Here is a 16,533-nt window from a genome sequence, read left to right on the forward strand (position 1 = left end):
AACAGCTGGTGACGCCGTCATGTTGGCATCGCATTGTATCGTGGCATTGGCATCGAATGGCCTATGCAGATGATTTTTCATGACCACAAATCGATGAAGCGGAACGTGACTCACGCTGCTATTACTACCCGAAACGACAACGGACGAACTGCATGAATAAGTCCGTGCACTGAGTTCTTCTTTCAGTTTAATACTATAATATATTATCATGCGGTTTCGTTTTTCTACATATTAAACTATGCTAAGAAATACATGGTGTTTTTTCATCTGAGAATAGAGCTGCAAGTCCTCTGATGTTTTTCTCATTCATGTTCTAAAGGACCGGACATATACAAACGATTAGCTAGTAAGCTATTTTTGCAAACGCTATGTCCGAATTGCCTGATTCGTGGACGTAAACCACAATTATGATCTTTGAATTTTTACGATAACTATTTCATCTGCTTCTAGAAAGACATTCACCTCGGTATACCCCGTGCATACGAGTATAATCGTCAATGCTCTAATTCAAATATGTAAAAAAAACTCTATAGGTTTTCTTGCCTTTCATACACAATCGAATAGCACAAAACGGTGAGCTGCAAATTTAGGATTAAATATTTACATATTTTACTGATTGTTCGACAACAAAATATTGTATGTTGGATAGAAGTGCGGATTTGATGTTTGGACTTTTTTGTAATGCACATCCTTGTTCGTTTTGACGACGCCTTTGTCCGTTAAAATCTTGTTTTTCAGTGGCTAGTAAAGGTATGTTTGGTCATAGACATTGCGGTCTTAACAGAGCAAAGAGGTCTTAAGTGAAAGCGTAGCACGTGAATGGGGTAAACGTTTCAAGAATAAAGGTTCTTGTGTTGAGATAAATTAGTCTGAAGCAAGCAAGTGACCGAATTTCAAGACCCGAAGGACAAGAACGCATTGCCACAATCGCAGAACTTGGAGTCTAAGGGTTCCATTGCATCTAATCGACATCGGTCGGAACCGGCGTTAGAAAATTATAATATTGAAAATGTAGAAACCAGGGAAAAGACGAACGCCTTATGGATCCATCCCTGGCTAGTTGGAAATACGTGTCGTATATTCCGCGTGAAATTTGCGGACGTTTAGGTACGATCATCGTAAACGAGCCATGGTTCAATATTTGCCGTGAAGCGCCAAAGGACCAGGCAAGGGAGCGCTATCGCCCTGGAAAGAAGTTTGGCTCGACGGCAATGTCGCGTAGGTTCGAATATACAATGACGGTAGTACTTACAATAGACATCAGCGGTATCCGCTACTGTGAGATAGTTGCCAAAAATGAAACAATCAATGCGACCCGCTATTTCGAATTCCTGCAAAGGCCTATAGACGGCCTATTGGTACGGTGATCGAAGGCACGTAGTGTGATTACTTAATCGTGGAGCCAAATCTCATCCCTATGCCTCAGTTAATTTTCAAGACTTAGAAAATGAGTTTTTAGTATTGGTTTTACTTCTCTTATTTTCTAGATCTAAGCCAATGTGATTATGGGGCTTTCGACGCCTTAAGAAAGCTATCAGTGGCTAAGAAGTTGCCAGAGCGGAAATGGAAGCGTTTCTAATGCACATTAATAGATCACCATTCTAGACCAAACAGTTCAAAGAGTATACTAAAACATACACGTACTCAAACAACGGCATTCTATTTCGAATGAAGAACGTGCGCGGTAATTCCACTTTCAATCATGTTGTGCCCGAAACTTATATTGAATTGAGCTTAGCAGACGCCAAAATAGCTTTGAGATTGAAATTTATCATGTTATAAAAGCAGTTCCTAAGCTACCTTGAGTACAGAATTATTAGTGATGCTATGAAATTCCCGAACGTTCCGACCTTGTTGTAAACGAGGACATCTCAGACAATGATTCAGTGCAAATATGCCATAGGCCAGATAAGGCGCCTTTGCGGTGAATAGTGGACAATGCGAGGCGTACTATTATCAGGCATCCACATCCCGTTACACCTCTAAATACTATAAAGTAGTCTAGTGGACACTTTTTGAGGTCAGCAATTAGCATCATCCATCGCGGCTATCCAATGGACGCCGAGGAAAATTTGGCTTTATTTTGCAATAGCTTAGAAGAAAGTAAGTTTTTCAGCGGAATCGGCTTTTGGCGGCTTGCTTAGGTGTTTATCTGTTTCCATGCTAGGCCGGTCGTTCCATACCACATGGTATTACATTGACGTTTCAGAATAGACTGGAATGCGATGCAGTATATCTTAACCATCGATTTGTTTACAGCTCAGTGTTAGCCTACCCACTGCATGTTTTGTTTTTCGTAATGTTGATAGTGTAGCTGACGATATACATCGCTTCGCATGTCCCGTCGATGTATTCGGCACAGAAAATATCTATGACTCGCTAAGTATTTGTGACACTGTTCTTAAACAGATTTGAATGTTTGAAAGCGATTCTACTGAGAATTACGATGCGTGGGTTTAGGGTGAAACATTGCAGTGTTAGATCGATTAGCTGATTGATGAAATGCCGACCTTGACGCTAATAAGAGCTTTGCTGTTGATCATGTCGACACGCTAGCAGCATTTTACTGTTAGCATAAATTTGTTGTTTCATCATATATGCTTTCTCTACAACTCAGCGGTTTCTTAGCTATCTGTTATCGTATTACGTTATAGTCCGATTAGCTAAGGTATGACTTTTTACCTATTTACCATGGCTACGCGTATTCATACATTGATTTTCTAAACAATATCAACGAGAAAAATGTCCACACGGTAAACGATCAAGATTAAAATTCCATTGGCACTGAACAATAGCTACTGTTAGCAAAACGCTTCATAGAGAAACAATGAACTATACGCCCTTCCATATCGAGTGAAACACTAAAAATGTATTATATAAACTAATATTGATAATAATGATCAAAAATCGATCACAGACCCACTGTGGAGTCAACGGGGTTAGCTGATGAAACCATTGTCAAAGCTGACCAGAGGACCTTGCATGGAAGCTAAAGCTAAGCGATGCTCTTTGTTTGCTTGTAATTCTGGCGAACGAAGGTAATGCTACAAAAAAGAGAACGTCAGTGATTGCTAGCCAACCCGATAGAGTTCAACACAAACCCGACAGATTACTGCAAAAGCAACAATCGAACCGGTAACCGTAGCGTTGTCACGACTTCTACCATGCCTTGTTATATGCGGCAATCATTTGCACCGTTTTCGGTACTTAGTTCCCTGGAACGAATGGGTAGGCAAATTTAGAAGTGAACAGATCTAAATCTGCTGTTATCGAACCGGCCCTCAGATCATTCAGTCATTGACGGATGTAGGGTTTCCCTCCATATTCGCAACGGCTAAGCGTTGTGCGACGCGCCGAGGCTTCGGGACTTCGTGACGGCCACGAAATTGACGCAAGATCCCGGTACGGCGGGGCTGGCTATCAAGTTAGCATTAACTCCATATACGATCGAATTCTGCGCTACTATCAACCAGCATTTCAGCCGGTAATACTTTATCATCGAAATGCCCCTTCAGCGTCCTCTGTTACTATTGAATAAATCCAAACGTTACGACTCGATAGCAGAACATTACGGATTCTCATTGGTCACGAAGGTTCATTAATAGCAACTATTGATATTAGCGAAGGGGATGAAAATAAGAACTTTGTGGTTGGTGGTCGAATGAGGTATTAAAACTAGACCCCCATATGACCTCTGTTATTTTGTTGACGGTGAGTAGCATCTGGGGCGTTCTTCGTGATACGCTGGCCTCAATAAGACAAAAAGCAAACGCGAATAAGAACAGGCCATCGGTGCAAGGTGGGCCAGTCAATACGGGGTGGAAATCGTGTCGAACGCCATTGTGATACCCTTGATATTAGCTATTGAAAAGTGAAACTTGTCCGGGCGGATAGAGTAGATGTAATGGGTATGTCAACGATGTGATCAGAACACGGAAATCAATAGGTGAGCCGGTCAGCTAGCTGTGCGCACAAACTGACTTGAGTGGGACACCGATAGCGGCTAAGTAAAAGAATTCAAATTAAAGAAGAATAGTAGCTGCACTTTTTAACATTACTTCTCAATCGTGAATAATGATAAAATAAGTTTCAGCTTCATTATACTTATTTGCCGGTAAGTTCTAACTAAAGCAATCTATCAAGAATCGACTTTTCTAAGTTGCTCTGTAAATAGCGAGTTTAATTTTGAAATGGAAATTAAAGGGAAACAATCAGAGGACATAACATTTTAATTCGTACTTTTAGGTTTTTTCTTTTCCTATGTTGTTCTACATATAACGTTACCATGATTACCTTTAATCATGTCGAACCCTGCTCAACATCCTAACTAGTAGTGTACTTTGTGTATAAATTCTTTATATATACATATAGCCGAAACATTCTTTCTGTGGTGCCCTTACATAGTACTTAGTTAAGCGATAGCGTGTCGTCTTCAGCAACTACGTGCAATATAGGGTAAAAGGCTGAGAGGTAATGAAGAAACTGCATCGTCTGTCTAACTTGTCGTCACCTAGGTACATAAGAGGAACAAGTTCTCTGAGCGTTTTGATGCCGAAAACTTCGCAACTATATCTTAATAATTGACAACACATACGCCTGTTACTATGTTGCTCATTTCTTAGCACTCCTAGAGGTCAAGAGGCATTTTGTCATTGTGAAGGCTAAATCCTTTCAACACCAACGTTTACTCAAAGAGCATTGTAATTAGTTGGGCGGTGGTAGCCAATTTTGTATCTGAATTTGTCGTTGCATCGCACATGCTAACGTGTGGAACACAGAGGGGCAGCGGCCCCTAGGTCTTCCAGCCAAAGGTTTAGTTTTCCTAGTCACAATAAAGAGGGTTAAGTTTGAATATAAGAAATGAATACGGTTCATGCACATAATAAAACCTAAATCACCCATTTAATCTACAAGTCGACTAAATCAACACTTGAATTTATTCAGACGTTCAAAAAAATATACTCCGAACTTTGCTACAAATCGCTTGAAAACGGTGTGAAAATATTCTCTGTTCTCTTCTGACAGAAGCTCTATTCATTAGAATACAGATAGGAAAATAATGAAAGATATAATGGTTGACTATTCCCCCCGTTTGGCGAAATATTTCAGCCGGCAAGGTCGTATGCAAATTTCACTTCTTGCTTTGATCTTTCGTAGACGCACCGTTCCTACCAGTGATAAAATACAGACCCTATCATTTAGCTGTTCGTCTAGAAGCTAGATTTTAAAAGCTCACTGTTTTTATGCAGTTCCGAAGGTACGGAACCGTAATAGTCATATCGTCAGATGGTTCTCTTGACCAGTGAACGTAGCTGGGAGTGATTTTACTATGTATTTGATTGCATCACACTCGGCTTCCCAATACCAGTACCACCTATATGTAGTACTACGGCGATCAGTGCTTAGTTTATAGACGCTGGGAAGCCTAATCGATTTTGATGGAACGCAACCGCGACATCTTATATCTATTGATCATACTTTGTTGAAAACAAACCATATATTAATGAAAACAAATCCCCATGTACTATGATTACTTTTATATATATATATACGTAAGTTTACTGAGAACTCGTTGAGTCTATACGCACCCTTGCCATCAACATCGAATGACCGTGATGGAATGGTCTGAGGGACTTGAGGGTGAGGGTACTATTTATGCTTCAGGGGGGGGGTTGTAATGTCATGCGCGACTACAGATGATCTTCACAGCGTAAAAGGAAAAGTAAAGCACAAAAGGACGACAATAGAAGTTTGTGTCAAATCGAGGTAAAGCAGAAGAATTTAAAGTGAGTGGTACAGATGATCATCTTCTACGATCATAATGATGTGGATGTTCGCATGCGTTTCCAGAAGAGTGCAGTTAATAATGTCATCGAGTATTGATGCGCTGCCAATTATTTACAAGGGAAAACTGTGTTTTTGAATAGTGCGTATATATAGCTTTTGAGCATCGTGGGTTATTATAAATAACGAAATCTGTCTTTTCAGGTAGTACGATATATTTAATACATTTATTTTCAGTTATCTATCATTTTTTTTAATGAGATATTTTCTTCCGAAAAAAAAGTCAACTTTGATGGTTATGGCATTTTTCAAAGAAATCATTGATGCTAAATTACCGATTGGGAATCTTTGCGGCCAGTTTAATTAAAATGTGATACATTATGCAGTTTTTTTTACATTACCTGCACGTTTCAAATGAAAACCACTGTTGACTTTCGACACTTGCAGGATGTCAAACATAGCCATAACTATTAGACTTAACCACTGCTTTGGCCTCGGCCATTGTTAGTGTTGCAGTTATCTTGAATCTTCGGTGTATTATGTGTTATTAATTTTTACTTTTTCTATTTCTGCCCGTCGTGGGCAAATGTAATGCTATCTCATTTTTCTGAACGTTGAACGAGAACAAATTTCTAAAGTCTTCTATCTAAACATGCTATCAGCCAGTAGCTGTTACGCTACCGATGTTCGGTTCACACTGTGCGTGTACTTCTATATATAGCGATTGCAATTATGCCTTGCTTGAGGCCATGGCAATTTTTTAGATGATGTCCACGTATGCCTATGATAACTTCTGCTAGCCTGCCTATTGCCGAACTTTCATATCGAATAAGTTATTTTTTTTTGCACACTGTATAGGTAAACCCGGTCGTATAGAATTGCATGCGAAATTGCAGTTTCTCAACAGGAAATCCCCAGAACCATTTTACTCGTACAAGAGATCTGATGTAACCGTGGCGTGTCATTTTCTTCGCTATCTTCTGAAATCTCGACGTGTTCTATGCCAAACCACATGCAACGATAGTCGAAGAATTAGTTTTGTGAACAATAAACCGTAATCGATTTCAAACGACAAAACATTGTCAGGTGAAGAGTGGAAAAAAAAGGTTATATTAGAGGTAAATTAGCGAGAAAAATTTTCGCACTCTAGTACCGATAAGTACCCGATGTGTATGTTTTCAATATGGTACCGATGCAAATGTGACCGCCACAATATTTCATTAGCAGAAACCGTTAAGATACAAAAAACATGTCCTTCTCTTATCTTCAACATGTTCTTCTGTATGTATATATATAATCTAAGCGTGATCACGGCAAGTCAACTTACGGTTGAGTTCAGTAAGCGCTGTACCCAGTAAACGTCTTCTACTCCAAACAAGTCAGCTGCTACATAAATTACTATCATAATATATACTGATTATAATAAATTTAGACATATACTCAATGAACGTAATGAAGCAAAGAACGATAAAATAACTGGGAGATAACTTGGCTGATTATCTTAAGCGCTTCTTCCGCTGCGCAAGTTTCATTTTTCATCGAACGAAGATAGAAGCAGGAGCGTTGAGCCCATACTCAGAAGACTCGCCGTCTCACTAATAATACTGTTACAGACCTGCTAAGTACGTTAATCAGACGTAGAAAATTGTTTTACTTTGCAGTCGTTGCACCTTTATCCTGTATGTATGTCTGAAGGTGTTCGTATTCGTATTGTTTGTCCCTGCTTGAAAATTTGCAGATGAACGGATCGTTAATACTGCATGTGTGTTTTGCTATGGCATGTATGATATCGTGCATCATGGCACGGAACGTTGTATATTTCCCCGGAGCCGTACGGGGCATTTACGGGTACTCGTACAGCGGAACAGCTAATTACAACGAGTATGCAAGACAATACAAGAAGCCCGTTGTACTGGCAGGAGGATACCGGTATGTATTCAACTTATTATTGAAGATAGCATTTGGTTTTAGCCTCGAAATACATTAACATTTCGCAGCAATTTTCAGCTCTCGGCTCGTTTGCGCACTTTTGAGATTTCTCATTTTATTAAAAAAATGTTTCAAAATATGCACAGAGTGGAAGACGGTTTCCACCTAAATGCATATATGTATAGTTTACATAGTGATATATGTAAACTATATATATATATATATATATATGTATAGTTGACAGGTATAAGTTAAATTCAACTTATACCTGTCAACGTAGATGAAAATCTGTCTGTTCAACTTATGTAAAAATACATCTGTGCAGCTAGACTATTTTAGGTGCGCTGTATTTTATGAAACTGTCCAAATACTGTGCATTAAAGATAGTATATATGGCATAGCTCAATCGTGTGCTGTTCGGATTGTTGCCCTGGACTTCTATACTGCTTGTCTTACAACGTTGGTTAGCTAGCGCTCACAATGGAGCGATTTTTTTATATTTCAGGGGCGGAGCACTTCGAGTGTCCGGGGGTTATCGTGGTGGACCACTCCTGGCGGGAGGTTATCGGGATCTTTCTCCGGTTGACTACTATGACGATTTGGTCGCAACGCACGATTATTATGGCGGCGGTCTGTACGGTAGAGGATACAGGTCCCGCGGGAGCGGATACCCCTATAGCTATAACTACTACTGAGCACTTCATTCTCTTTTTATGCTAAATGTCGTTATGCAAAGAGGGATGGGCATAATTTATTGCCGCCACTATTGCCTCATTCATGCCTAGCAAAGCTAACTGAGCAGGGATAAATATCGGAAGATAAAAAAAACGGACAGCATATACTGTATCTGGCGAAAAACAGCCAATAAATGGAGACACATGAACCTGTTAACATGACAGGACATTGTACATTATGCTCCCTAATTCCTAGTAAATACATGAAATAAAGATCCGAAAAAAGAATGGGGTTAGTTGTACAGTTTTGTTTGCAAAATTACTTTGTCACCTTCTTCGTACTTTCGTCTCTGCAAGGAGAGTCGAAAGATAATTTGTTAGGTTTCATTCCTGAACTCGTAAAATGGGGCGAAGTAAAGTTAACGAAATGTCTTAGTTGTGGGTTCGGCAAGCACTAAAATTTGCCAGCTTTTTTACTTTCATGCGGTGCTTTGCCCTGAAAATGATTACACCTTTCATTCAAGACCTTCTGCAATGCTTGCACTGTTTCGCACTTAGGCTTTTTCTGTTACGTGTAATTTTTTGCGCTGAAAATTTATGCCACTGCGTCCATAACGACTTCTAACTTAAAAACATCCAGTTGAAAAAAACAGTTATTGAATAATTGATTAAACGATAGTGCGCTGCATCATATAAGAAAGGGGTTTTAGCGCTTCAGGGCTCAAGGTACATGTTCGGACCGCAAACGTCACAAGGCAATACTGAACTATCTGGGCCATTGTTTACACAGTAGGAGTTAGTCGTGCCACCTTCAGGAATCTTCTGCATCCAAATGCGATTATGTTAAAGGCGATTAAGTAAGCAGCCATATAAGTCCAGCAAAAATCGTACTGCTAACAGTGCACAGTAGATTTGAACAATGCAAAAAGAAGAAAAGAGTGATTTCTACACAAAACCTACAGTATGAGTGAAAAAGGGGTTTTCAACAACAGGCTTAATGCGTAGCATTCGGATCTAACTAATGGAAAATGTAATCGAGTTTTGGAAATACACGACGATTGCAGACTGCGATCGACTGAAGAGGTAGACGACTGTAAAAAATAATTGTCTTCTATGGCAACCTTTGATTCTTCAGTTATCCAGTGATTTTTAATAACATACCTTGGACAAAAACTGTCTGGGCACAAATTATTGTTATTATTATTATTATTACCAATATTTGAATGGAACGCTCCGGAGGAATTAATCAAACTTGAGTATGGAACACTAAATTATTTATATTTTTTTATTACTTTGCAACCCTTCGATCGATCTTTTCATAGGCGACAAAGTACCCTTTTCTGCCTAGCCTGTAACTCAAGTAAAGCTACTCTCTCAAGCTGAGATTACTATTCAATAGAAAATACATTCATTCGCATGACTAGAAAGTTTTCACTGAACATGTATGGTTATAACTACGGTTCGGTCATAACTACTCTAGAAGACCTAACTTTTAAACTTTAAAAAAAATCTCGCAAAATATTAATGTTTTAAGATACTAAGATTATAATAAAAAATTATCATATAATTTAAAGGTTCGACTAAATATTTGCGTGTCCGCAGCGTCCTACAGTGTCGACAAGCAATGATCTTTACTGATTGATTATTTTTATATGTAAAAAGCGCTCTTCTTGAACCTTTTCTTCACATACTCATAAAGATGAATAACTGGTAAATGTATATATATATAATATTGTAAGGCAGATATGTCTGAAGTAGTTGAAGGATCTCGTCTGATACGAGACAAATTACTTTAGTATTTGTCCCTTTTTTTCTGTGATATTAATGACTATGATGGAGTTAAAAATAGTTGTTCTTGGATAAGTTAAAGTCGACTATTATGCCCGCGTTGTAACCATATAACTGTAGTTACACACTCTACTCCTTGTTAAGTAAGAGACCATTCATGAGATAAATAGCCACTTGTACACGGGGGCTTTTCAGCTTGTTATACGTTCAGTGCTTGTTTTCAGGTGTTTTTAATTCGTTGTGTCTGTGTTAGATTATTTTCCACTCAATCCACATTTTTGTCTAATAAAATTCGTTTTCAATCAAAATTTACGAAAATCACCATACAACAAAGCCGGAGTTGGGCTTATATACAAATTTTTGTCCGAAAACTAGTAAACGGTAAGAGCTTGCTTATAAGATATTGTTTCGAAATGTATTTTGTTGCTTTGTCTTTCTAAATTTTGGTTTATTTTAAAAAGGGTTCCACAATGAGCTAACGAATTTGGTGTAATATGAATTTAAAATATCTGTGACAGAGCATGCAGTGATTGATACAAGATCTACCGGCGTTTGTCGAAGGCCGAAACGGTTGAACGTTATGTGAGTAAAAGAAATTATATTTCTACCATTACCGTAGTATTCATAAGATAAAAACATTAAAAAAATACAACCATAAGCGCTTGCATAAATATGTTTCGAATTTTATGTCAAGCACTGCTTTTAAGCGTTGTTTCAGGCGGCTGACTCCTAGCATGAAACATTTCGTTCTGCGCCCCGTGTCAGACCTAAACTACTTCACGTACCTCTAACGTTTGAGGTAAACCCGTTATCAGTATATCACCACAACGACTTGTGTAGGGTCTAACAGCAGGGATTATGCAGTTCAGCACGTTAGAGAAGGTTTACTGGTCGTCCTTCGAATAGTGGTTTTTTACAACCTGCTACTATAACTTTCGTTTTCCTGATGGCGCCAATGACAGGCATATAAAAAGCGTTGTCGATATCAAAAACAGTGTAAAAGGCTAAACTCGTATAGTATTGTGTACTCATTGAGTAGTTTAGTTTATTATCAAATAATAAGCTGCCTTTAAAAGCGAAGCATCGTCATTCGCTCAAAATTTTTATAAAGGGTTCTGCAAAAATATGCCCTATCATAGAGTGGCATCTGGGCACTGTGACAAAGTCCCACACAGAACCTCACGTAAAATTTTCTGTTTCGTAAGTGTATGTTCATCACAGGTATTGACAATCCGTTTCTACCATTCATGCAGAGTAAAGCCATACTCAAACTCACGTTTTTATCTGGCACACTAAATTCTCAGGCAGACCGACATCGAAGAAGATTATCTTTGAAAAAACAGTCTAAGGTTGTTCGCCGGGGGCATTATCAACTTTCTTATTATAATATTAAGTATTTTTTTTCACTGAAGAAAGCATGACCTTTTTTTAATGGTAGAAACATATTGGTCCTCTGTTTATTGCCTGCCGTAGAACATTCACTGAACCTTTATTTTTCGTATCCAAATGGGATTGTCTTTGATCAAGCTAGCAATATATATTTCCAGCTTTACGTTGTATGCTACAGTTAACTGTTATTAAAAATAAATGACCTGCAGCACGAAGTTAAATTTGTTTATGTACGATTGCCAACGTACATTTTCTCACATGCCTCTAGGCATTGCAAGCAAACGCGTCGCCACTTCACCGTCAACTCATTAATTAAGCGGGTCTTCACTTGAGCTGCGATCAAACGATGGTTCGATAGCAGTCTGTTTCTCAGTGTGCCAAATATTACACAGGTAGCATATTGGGGTAATTTTTAATTAGTCATCTTCGCAATGGTCCTTATCCAGCTTTATCTAGAAAGTTTTTAGGGGCTACGAATTCCAACATTACCCCGAAAAAATGTAGAAAAAAAAAACTTATCTTAAATTTTGGATATTCTATTAGAAAAAAACTCTAACAGTAGCATTTCCAAAAGCACTCAGCAAAACCATCTCACCGGATAGAGATGCTTGTCATCTTAGTCCTTTGTTACTTCGATGTAGCTTTGGCATATCTGAAGGGTAAACGTTAGACTTGATAATGGTCAGGAATTTGTGAATCCGTTTGAAAACGAGCTCAAAAGAGACAGTTTATCACCAAATGTATAGAACATTCAAAAAATCCTGCTCGATCTCGTCTGCTTGAATAACATAGGGGTAAAGGTGGGGGTGGCTTTTTTTTGCGATTTCCTCCTCTTCAGTTGCATTACTGAGAAATAATTCTTGATCGTATCATAACTTCTTAGCAGCTTTCGCTCTACATTTATGAACCTTTAGAGTTTCAAAGGAAGATCTGGTGCCATCACTCGATGAGCACATTTAATAGACCTTTTCTTAGATGGCGCCTAACAGTGGCAAACTGCACTCTTTCATATTACCTCACGTTGGTTTTTGCAAAAGTTACGGTTGCTTATACTTTAAAAAATGTCTGTGCATTACCCCAGCTTACGGCAAGTTCACTACATAACAAGTTAAAGTTGCATAGAATTTAGTTTCAAATTGAAATGAAGTTGATCTAATCATCCTCCTATGGGACATTCGCCATACACCAGGTGTTGCTTTACGTAATTCACATATATTTCGGAATGCATTTGTTCTGTGAGATTCATCCGTAGTCTGAGTAGCCATGTAAACTTGTGACATGTTACCTGTTCAGGCCCTTTATCCTTTTGTCCGCTTAGGATAGATTTGCAAATCCGTATTTAGTCGTCACAGCTTTTCGTATCGTTTTATAGCGCCACAGCTTTGACACTTATCTCTTTGGATATTACTCCAAAGGCGTCTTGTTGCCTAGTTCAACATGTACCTCAGCTATTTTAATGCACCCCATGGCGATGACAATAGTCCACGATACCAACAACGGACCCCTTTATTCATGAAAGCCAAATTAAGCCCAGAATTAAATGATATAGATATACTCATAACATCGTACAACAGGCCAATCCGTGCTGTATTTTCTTACATATTAATCTTTCCGGTAAACTGACCATGGTAGCAAGTTTTCAATTTACTATTCTTCAATAGACCCAAAAAGGTCATGCTATCTAAAGGTATCTATGCTAATTATTAGGCAACCTTTATTGTCGATATATGTGCAACTAATTCTAAAAGATGATCAATTCTAGCTTGGCCTCTATTCGGCAGGGCATGAAGTTACAGCGTTTCCACTACGCAGGATTTTGCTGACAATATGTCCTATAAAGGCTTCTACACTGTATTTTCATACGTTACCTGCAATTAACATTGGGTTATTTTAAGATTGTCAGCTATATATAGGTGGGTACTTCGAGGTAATTTAGCTCGTGGTTGTCTTCGCAAAACTCTGTCTCACGCTCACACGCTTAATTAGCTTTAGACCATTTTCTAAATACATACAAAAGAATAGGCCGTTGGCGGTTTCTTTCAGCTATAATTGATTCGAGAATAGTCTCTCCATGTGCTAGAATTCCTTCTTTAAGAGAAAGGATAATTTTAACTTTGTACATACGCTCATAATAACTTACAATATGCGGTACAGCCCATATGCAAATATGCGCATGCTCTCATTCCAAACCGCTACTGTAAATTGTGTATTTAGGTCTTCAAAGCTTGCTGTCCAGTTTTCCCGATATCTGGAAATAACGCCTCCATATTATACTACATTGGACGATTTTGCAGCCACGCTTCGTTGGGCAACGAAACGAACCCAGTGAAGACCCCAAATTGCATCCTCATGTGTCGAACAGCTCTATAATTTGAGTCGAGATTTCGACCCGCCTGGCTGATCCCGATTCTCGCCTATAAGCGATCCAAATTCATGTAAATATTTTATAATTATATAATGATAATGAAATCGAGCTTGCTTCCGGATATTCCTAGATCAGAATTGAGCTGCATTTGGATATAGTCGAATTGTTTAAAGGAAAACTAATCAAATACTCAACGTTGCTTTGGTGGAGCTTGGCTCAAGCTTTGCTTGAGAACTAATTATAATACCTATAGGTGGGTTTGCTTACAGGATTAAGAGGAGGTTAGACAAAATAAGCTTTAATTTTTGATAGTCAGTTTCAATGCGTCGCACTCGTTATCCATTTGCAAGAGCCAAACGTTACGACCCCAGCGCCCCCACACTGTACAATAGTGCATGTACTATGACATTTATAATAGAAAATTGTATAAGTACCCTGTTTCTCACCTATTAGCATATATCAAAAATAGCTATGTGAAACAGATAGCTGTTCATCTATCAGATTACTTTAACTAATCGTAGGTTCTCTATGAAGGGCCCATTAATCCACGTTTTTCTATCTACATGGAATTGATAGATCTCAAAAAAAATCGAGTTGCATCTTCATTTGATTAACTTAAGGGCCTGTTATTCGAATTACGCGCCATTACACGCTCCGACATCAACAGATACCTAACCAAGGTGGTTATCGAAAAACCTTTTACTTAACAAGTTTCCGAAAAGGTTATTGGTGGATTCGTAATTAGAGGCTTTTGACACCACAGCGCAAAGCAAAAAATCTAACACTCCATAAAACTACCGATCTATATATTATGCAGCTTTTCATGTAAGTAGAGTGTTTAGCTTATAATCGAGATATTGTAAGCGAATAGTTATTTGTTCCTAAATATATTGCATACATTCAAACATAGTCCTAGTTCACATATATCTGTGGTTCGTGGGGGTTTAGTCTCACATGCGAAAAGCATTCATCGTCTGACCGTCTTGAAATATAATTGCTACTAGAACTCTCAGTCTAGATACACACTATACACGAACACTTTACCATATAGAACAAGGGGACCTACACGAGCTTTCAGAGATTTGAGACATGGCACTTTAGGGAATCTAGTTATTTCCTCGTTCCGCCCAAATGTTGGCCGTAGGTGGCGGTGAGTAGACAACATAACTGGTATGCCATCGAACTACTTTCTAATTACGTACGCATTGACTTCACAGTAACTTCTATGATAATCGCATGAATGTTTTCAATATTTTTGCCAACTACTAACAGTATCACAATGTTTATTATATGAGAAAGCGATCGTATCACTTTGCATTTCTTGATTCTTCCACGTTCAACGCTGTACGTGTAAAGGGTCAGCGTTTCGATGATCTCTTCTTTTGTGCGAGGCTTTCAAGCAACACTTAGGCGATTCGCTTTAGTACAATGACGTCAATTAGATCATTTAGGTCATTTAGATCGTCCATAATTTATTCTGCGTGAGATTTGTGTCATGAATGATATTCTGTAGCAGCGGGTTTCGTTCGAGCAGGGGTACTACCACCTATCACATCTATAGATAAGTGCGGGTAAGCAGTCGGCTAATTTTTAATGGATGTTCGTATATCCGTGCTGCTTAAAGGTGCCCTTTGGCAGCGTTCCGGCGAGGGCGTGAGGGGGACGGGTGGACCAGACAAGAAGCAGCAGCTACAGACACGGACCAGGGCCCATTAACTCGATCGTAAAATGCCGATCGCTTCGTCTGATTCCGTCCGACGACGACGACGACGACGGCAAAAACGCTGCTTGAAATGAAACGCATGAGTCGACGTGTGGTTGGATTGAACGTATCGCTTGTAGGTAGATTACGATACCTCTATCGAAGGTGGATAGGCAACCAATCTGCTATTCCCTGTGGACTCTTTCCCCCGTAACTCTGACAGCTGCGCAACGAGTCACGTCGTCCATCGCCTCCGTATATGGCTTGCCGCCATTAGGTATCTAGCCTGTGCTATGCCTAACATTATGTGGTGGCCTCTCACTAATCTACCTACTCTTGTAGATAGATCGTCAGGCTGGAGATTCCGCAACACCATGGGTGTGTGTGTGACCGATTACGAAGGCCGGTGGTTTCCACTATTCAGCGACACGGACCTACGATGAGATGTCGATAATAACAATAACAAGACGAGGGAACGAAACTGGTGGATGTATCTTAACGCCGTTATAACATGGTATATTCATATAATTTCATAGGGTTTACTAGCGAACGGCCATCGGAAGCAACAAACTGCCAACATTGGAACCAATTGTCAACTAGTTAGCAAATGATGAAATGACACGTTGAAATGGTGCCGCGAAAACGACGATTGTTCAAATGTGACAAAGGAGCAATAGGTAATCATTTCGCTTTAAGTACTTATTTGTTCTGCGTATACCTATGACGAACCTACGACAGCCGCCGTTCACTCCACTCTCTTTGACGATCTTTATCGCTCGCTTGTTTTAGTGATGACGGCGTTTCTTTTCTTGGCAAGTTGGCGAGCAGTCGCTCAAGCGACATAGAGATACATATGTCCACGTAAAGAGAAATAGCGAATCATTCAAAGAAAATACATACCG

General features: G+C 39.1%; 1 protein-coding gene and 1 long non-coding RNA gene across 8 annotated transcripts; one reads left to right on the forward strand and one right to left on the reverse strand.

Moving 5' to 3' along the window:
• The first annotated feature begins 1,665 nt into the window (after positions 1–1,665).
• On the forward strand, positions 1,666–8,621 carry LOC111271451 (uncharacterized). Of its 7 annotated transcripts, none has more exons than XM_022852252.2 (3): positions 1,666–1,684; positions 7,523–7,713; positions 8,219–8,621. In XM_022852252.2, exons 2-3 carry the CDS (start codon positions 7,523–7,525, stop codon positions 8,406–8,408), a joined length of 381 nt encoding a protein of 126 aa, XP_022707987.1. In that variant the 5' UTR covers positions 1,666–1,684; the 3' UTR covers positions 8,409–8,621. The 7 variants fall into 7 exon arrangements, with proteins under 7 accessions (XP_022707987.1, XP_022707986.1, XP_022707982.1 ...); XM_022852251.2 differs by lacking the exon at positions 1,666–1,684 and adding an exon at positions 2,020–2,103; XM_022852247.1 differs by lacking the exon at positions 1,666–1,684 and adding an exon at positions 3,673–3,711.
• A 2,212-nt stretch (positions 8,622–10,833) lies between these two features.
• LOC147751993 (uncharacterized) lies at positions 10,834–16,343 on the reverse strand. Its single transcript, XR_015315320.1, has 3 exons — positions 14,996–16,343; positions 13,705–13,978; positions 10,834–13,432 (listed from the first exon to the last, which is right to left on the reverse strand). It is a non-coding gene; the product is annotated as an uncharacterized LOC147751993 (long non-coding RNA).
• Between the last annotated feature and the right edge of the window lie 190 nt (positions 16,344–16,533).

This window comes from Varroa jacobsoni, unplaced genomic scaffold, assembly GCF_002532875.2.
Source record: "Varroa jacobsoni isolate VJ856 unplaced genomic scaffold, vjacob_1.0 contig00627, whole genome shotgun sequence".
NCBI lineage: Eukaryota > Metazoa > Arthropoda > Arachnida > Mesostigmata > Varroidae > Varroa > Varroa jacobsoni.

Bases quoted from the DNA above. Each gene is read 5' to 3' on its own strand.
- LOC111271451 (XM_022852247.1), top strand. From the start codon at position 3,688: ATGACCTCTGTTATTTTGTTGACG. The intron at 3,712-7,522 runs GTGAGTAGCATC...GAAAATTTGCAG, and splicing joins CCTCTGTTATTTTGTTGACG to ATGAACGGATCGTTAATACT. The intron at 7,714-8,218 runs GTATGTATTCAA...TTTATATTTCAG, and splicing joins GTACTGGCAGGAGGATACCG to GGGCGGAGCACTTCGAGTGT.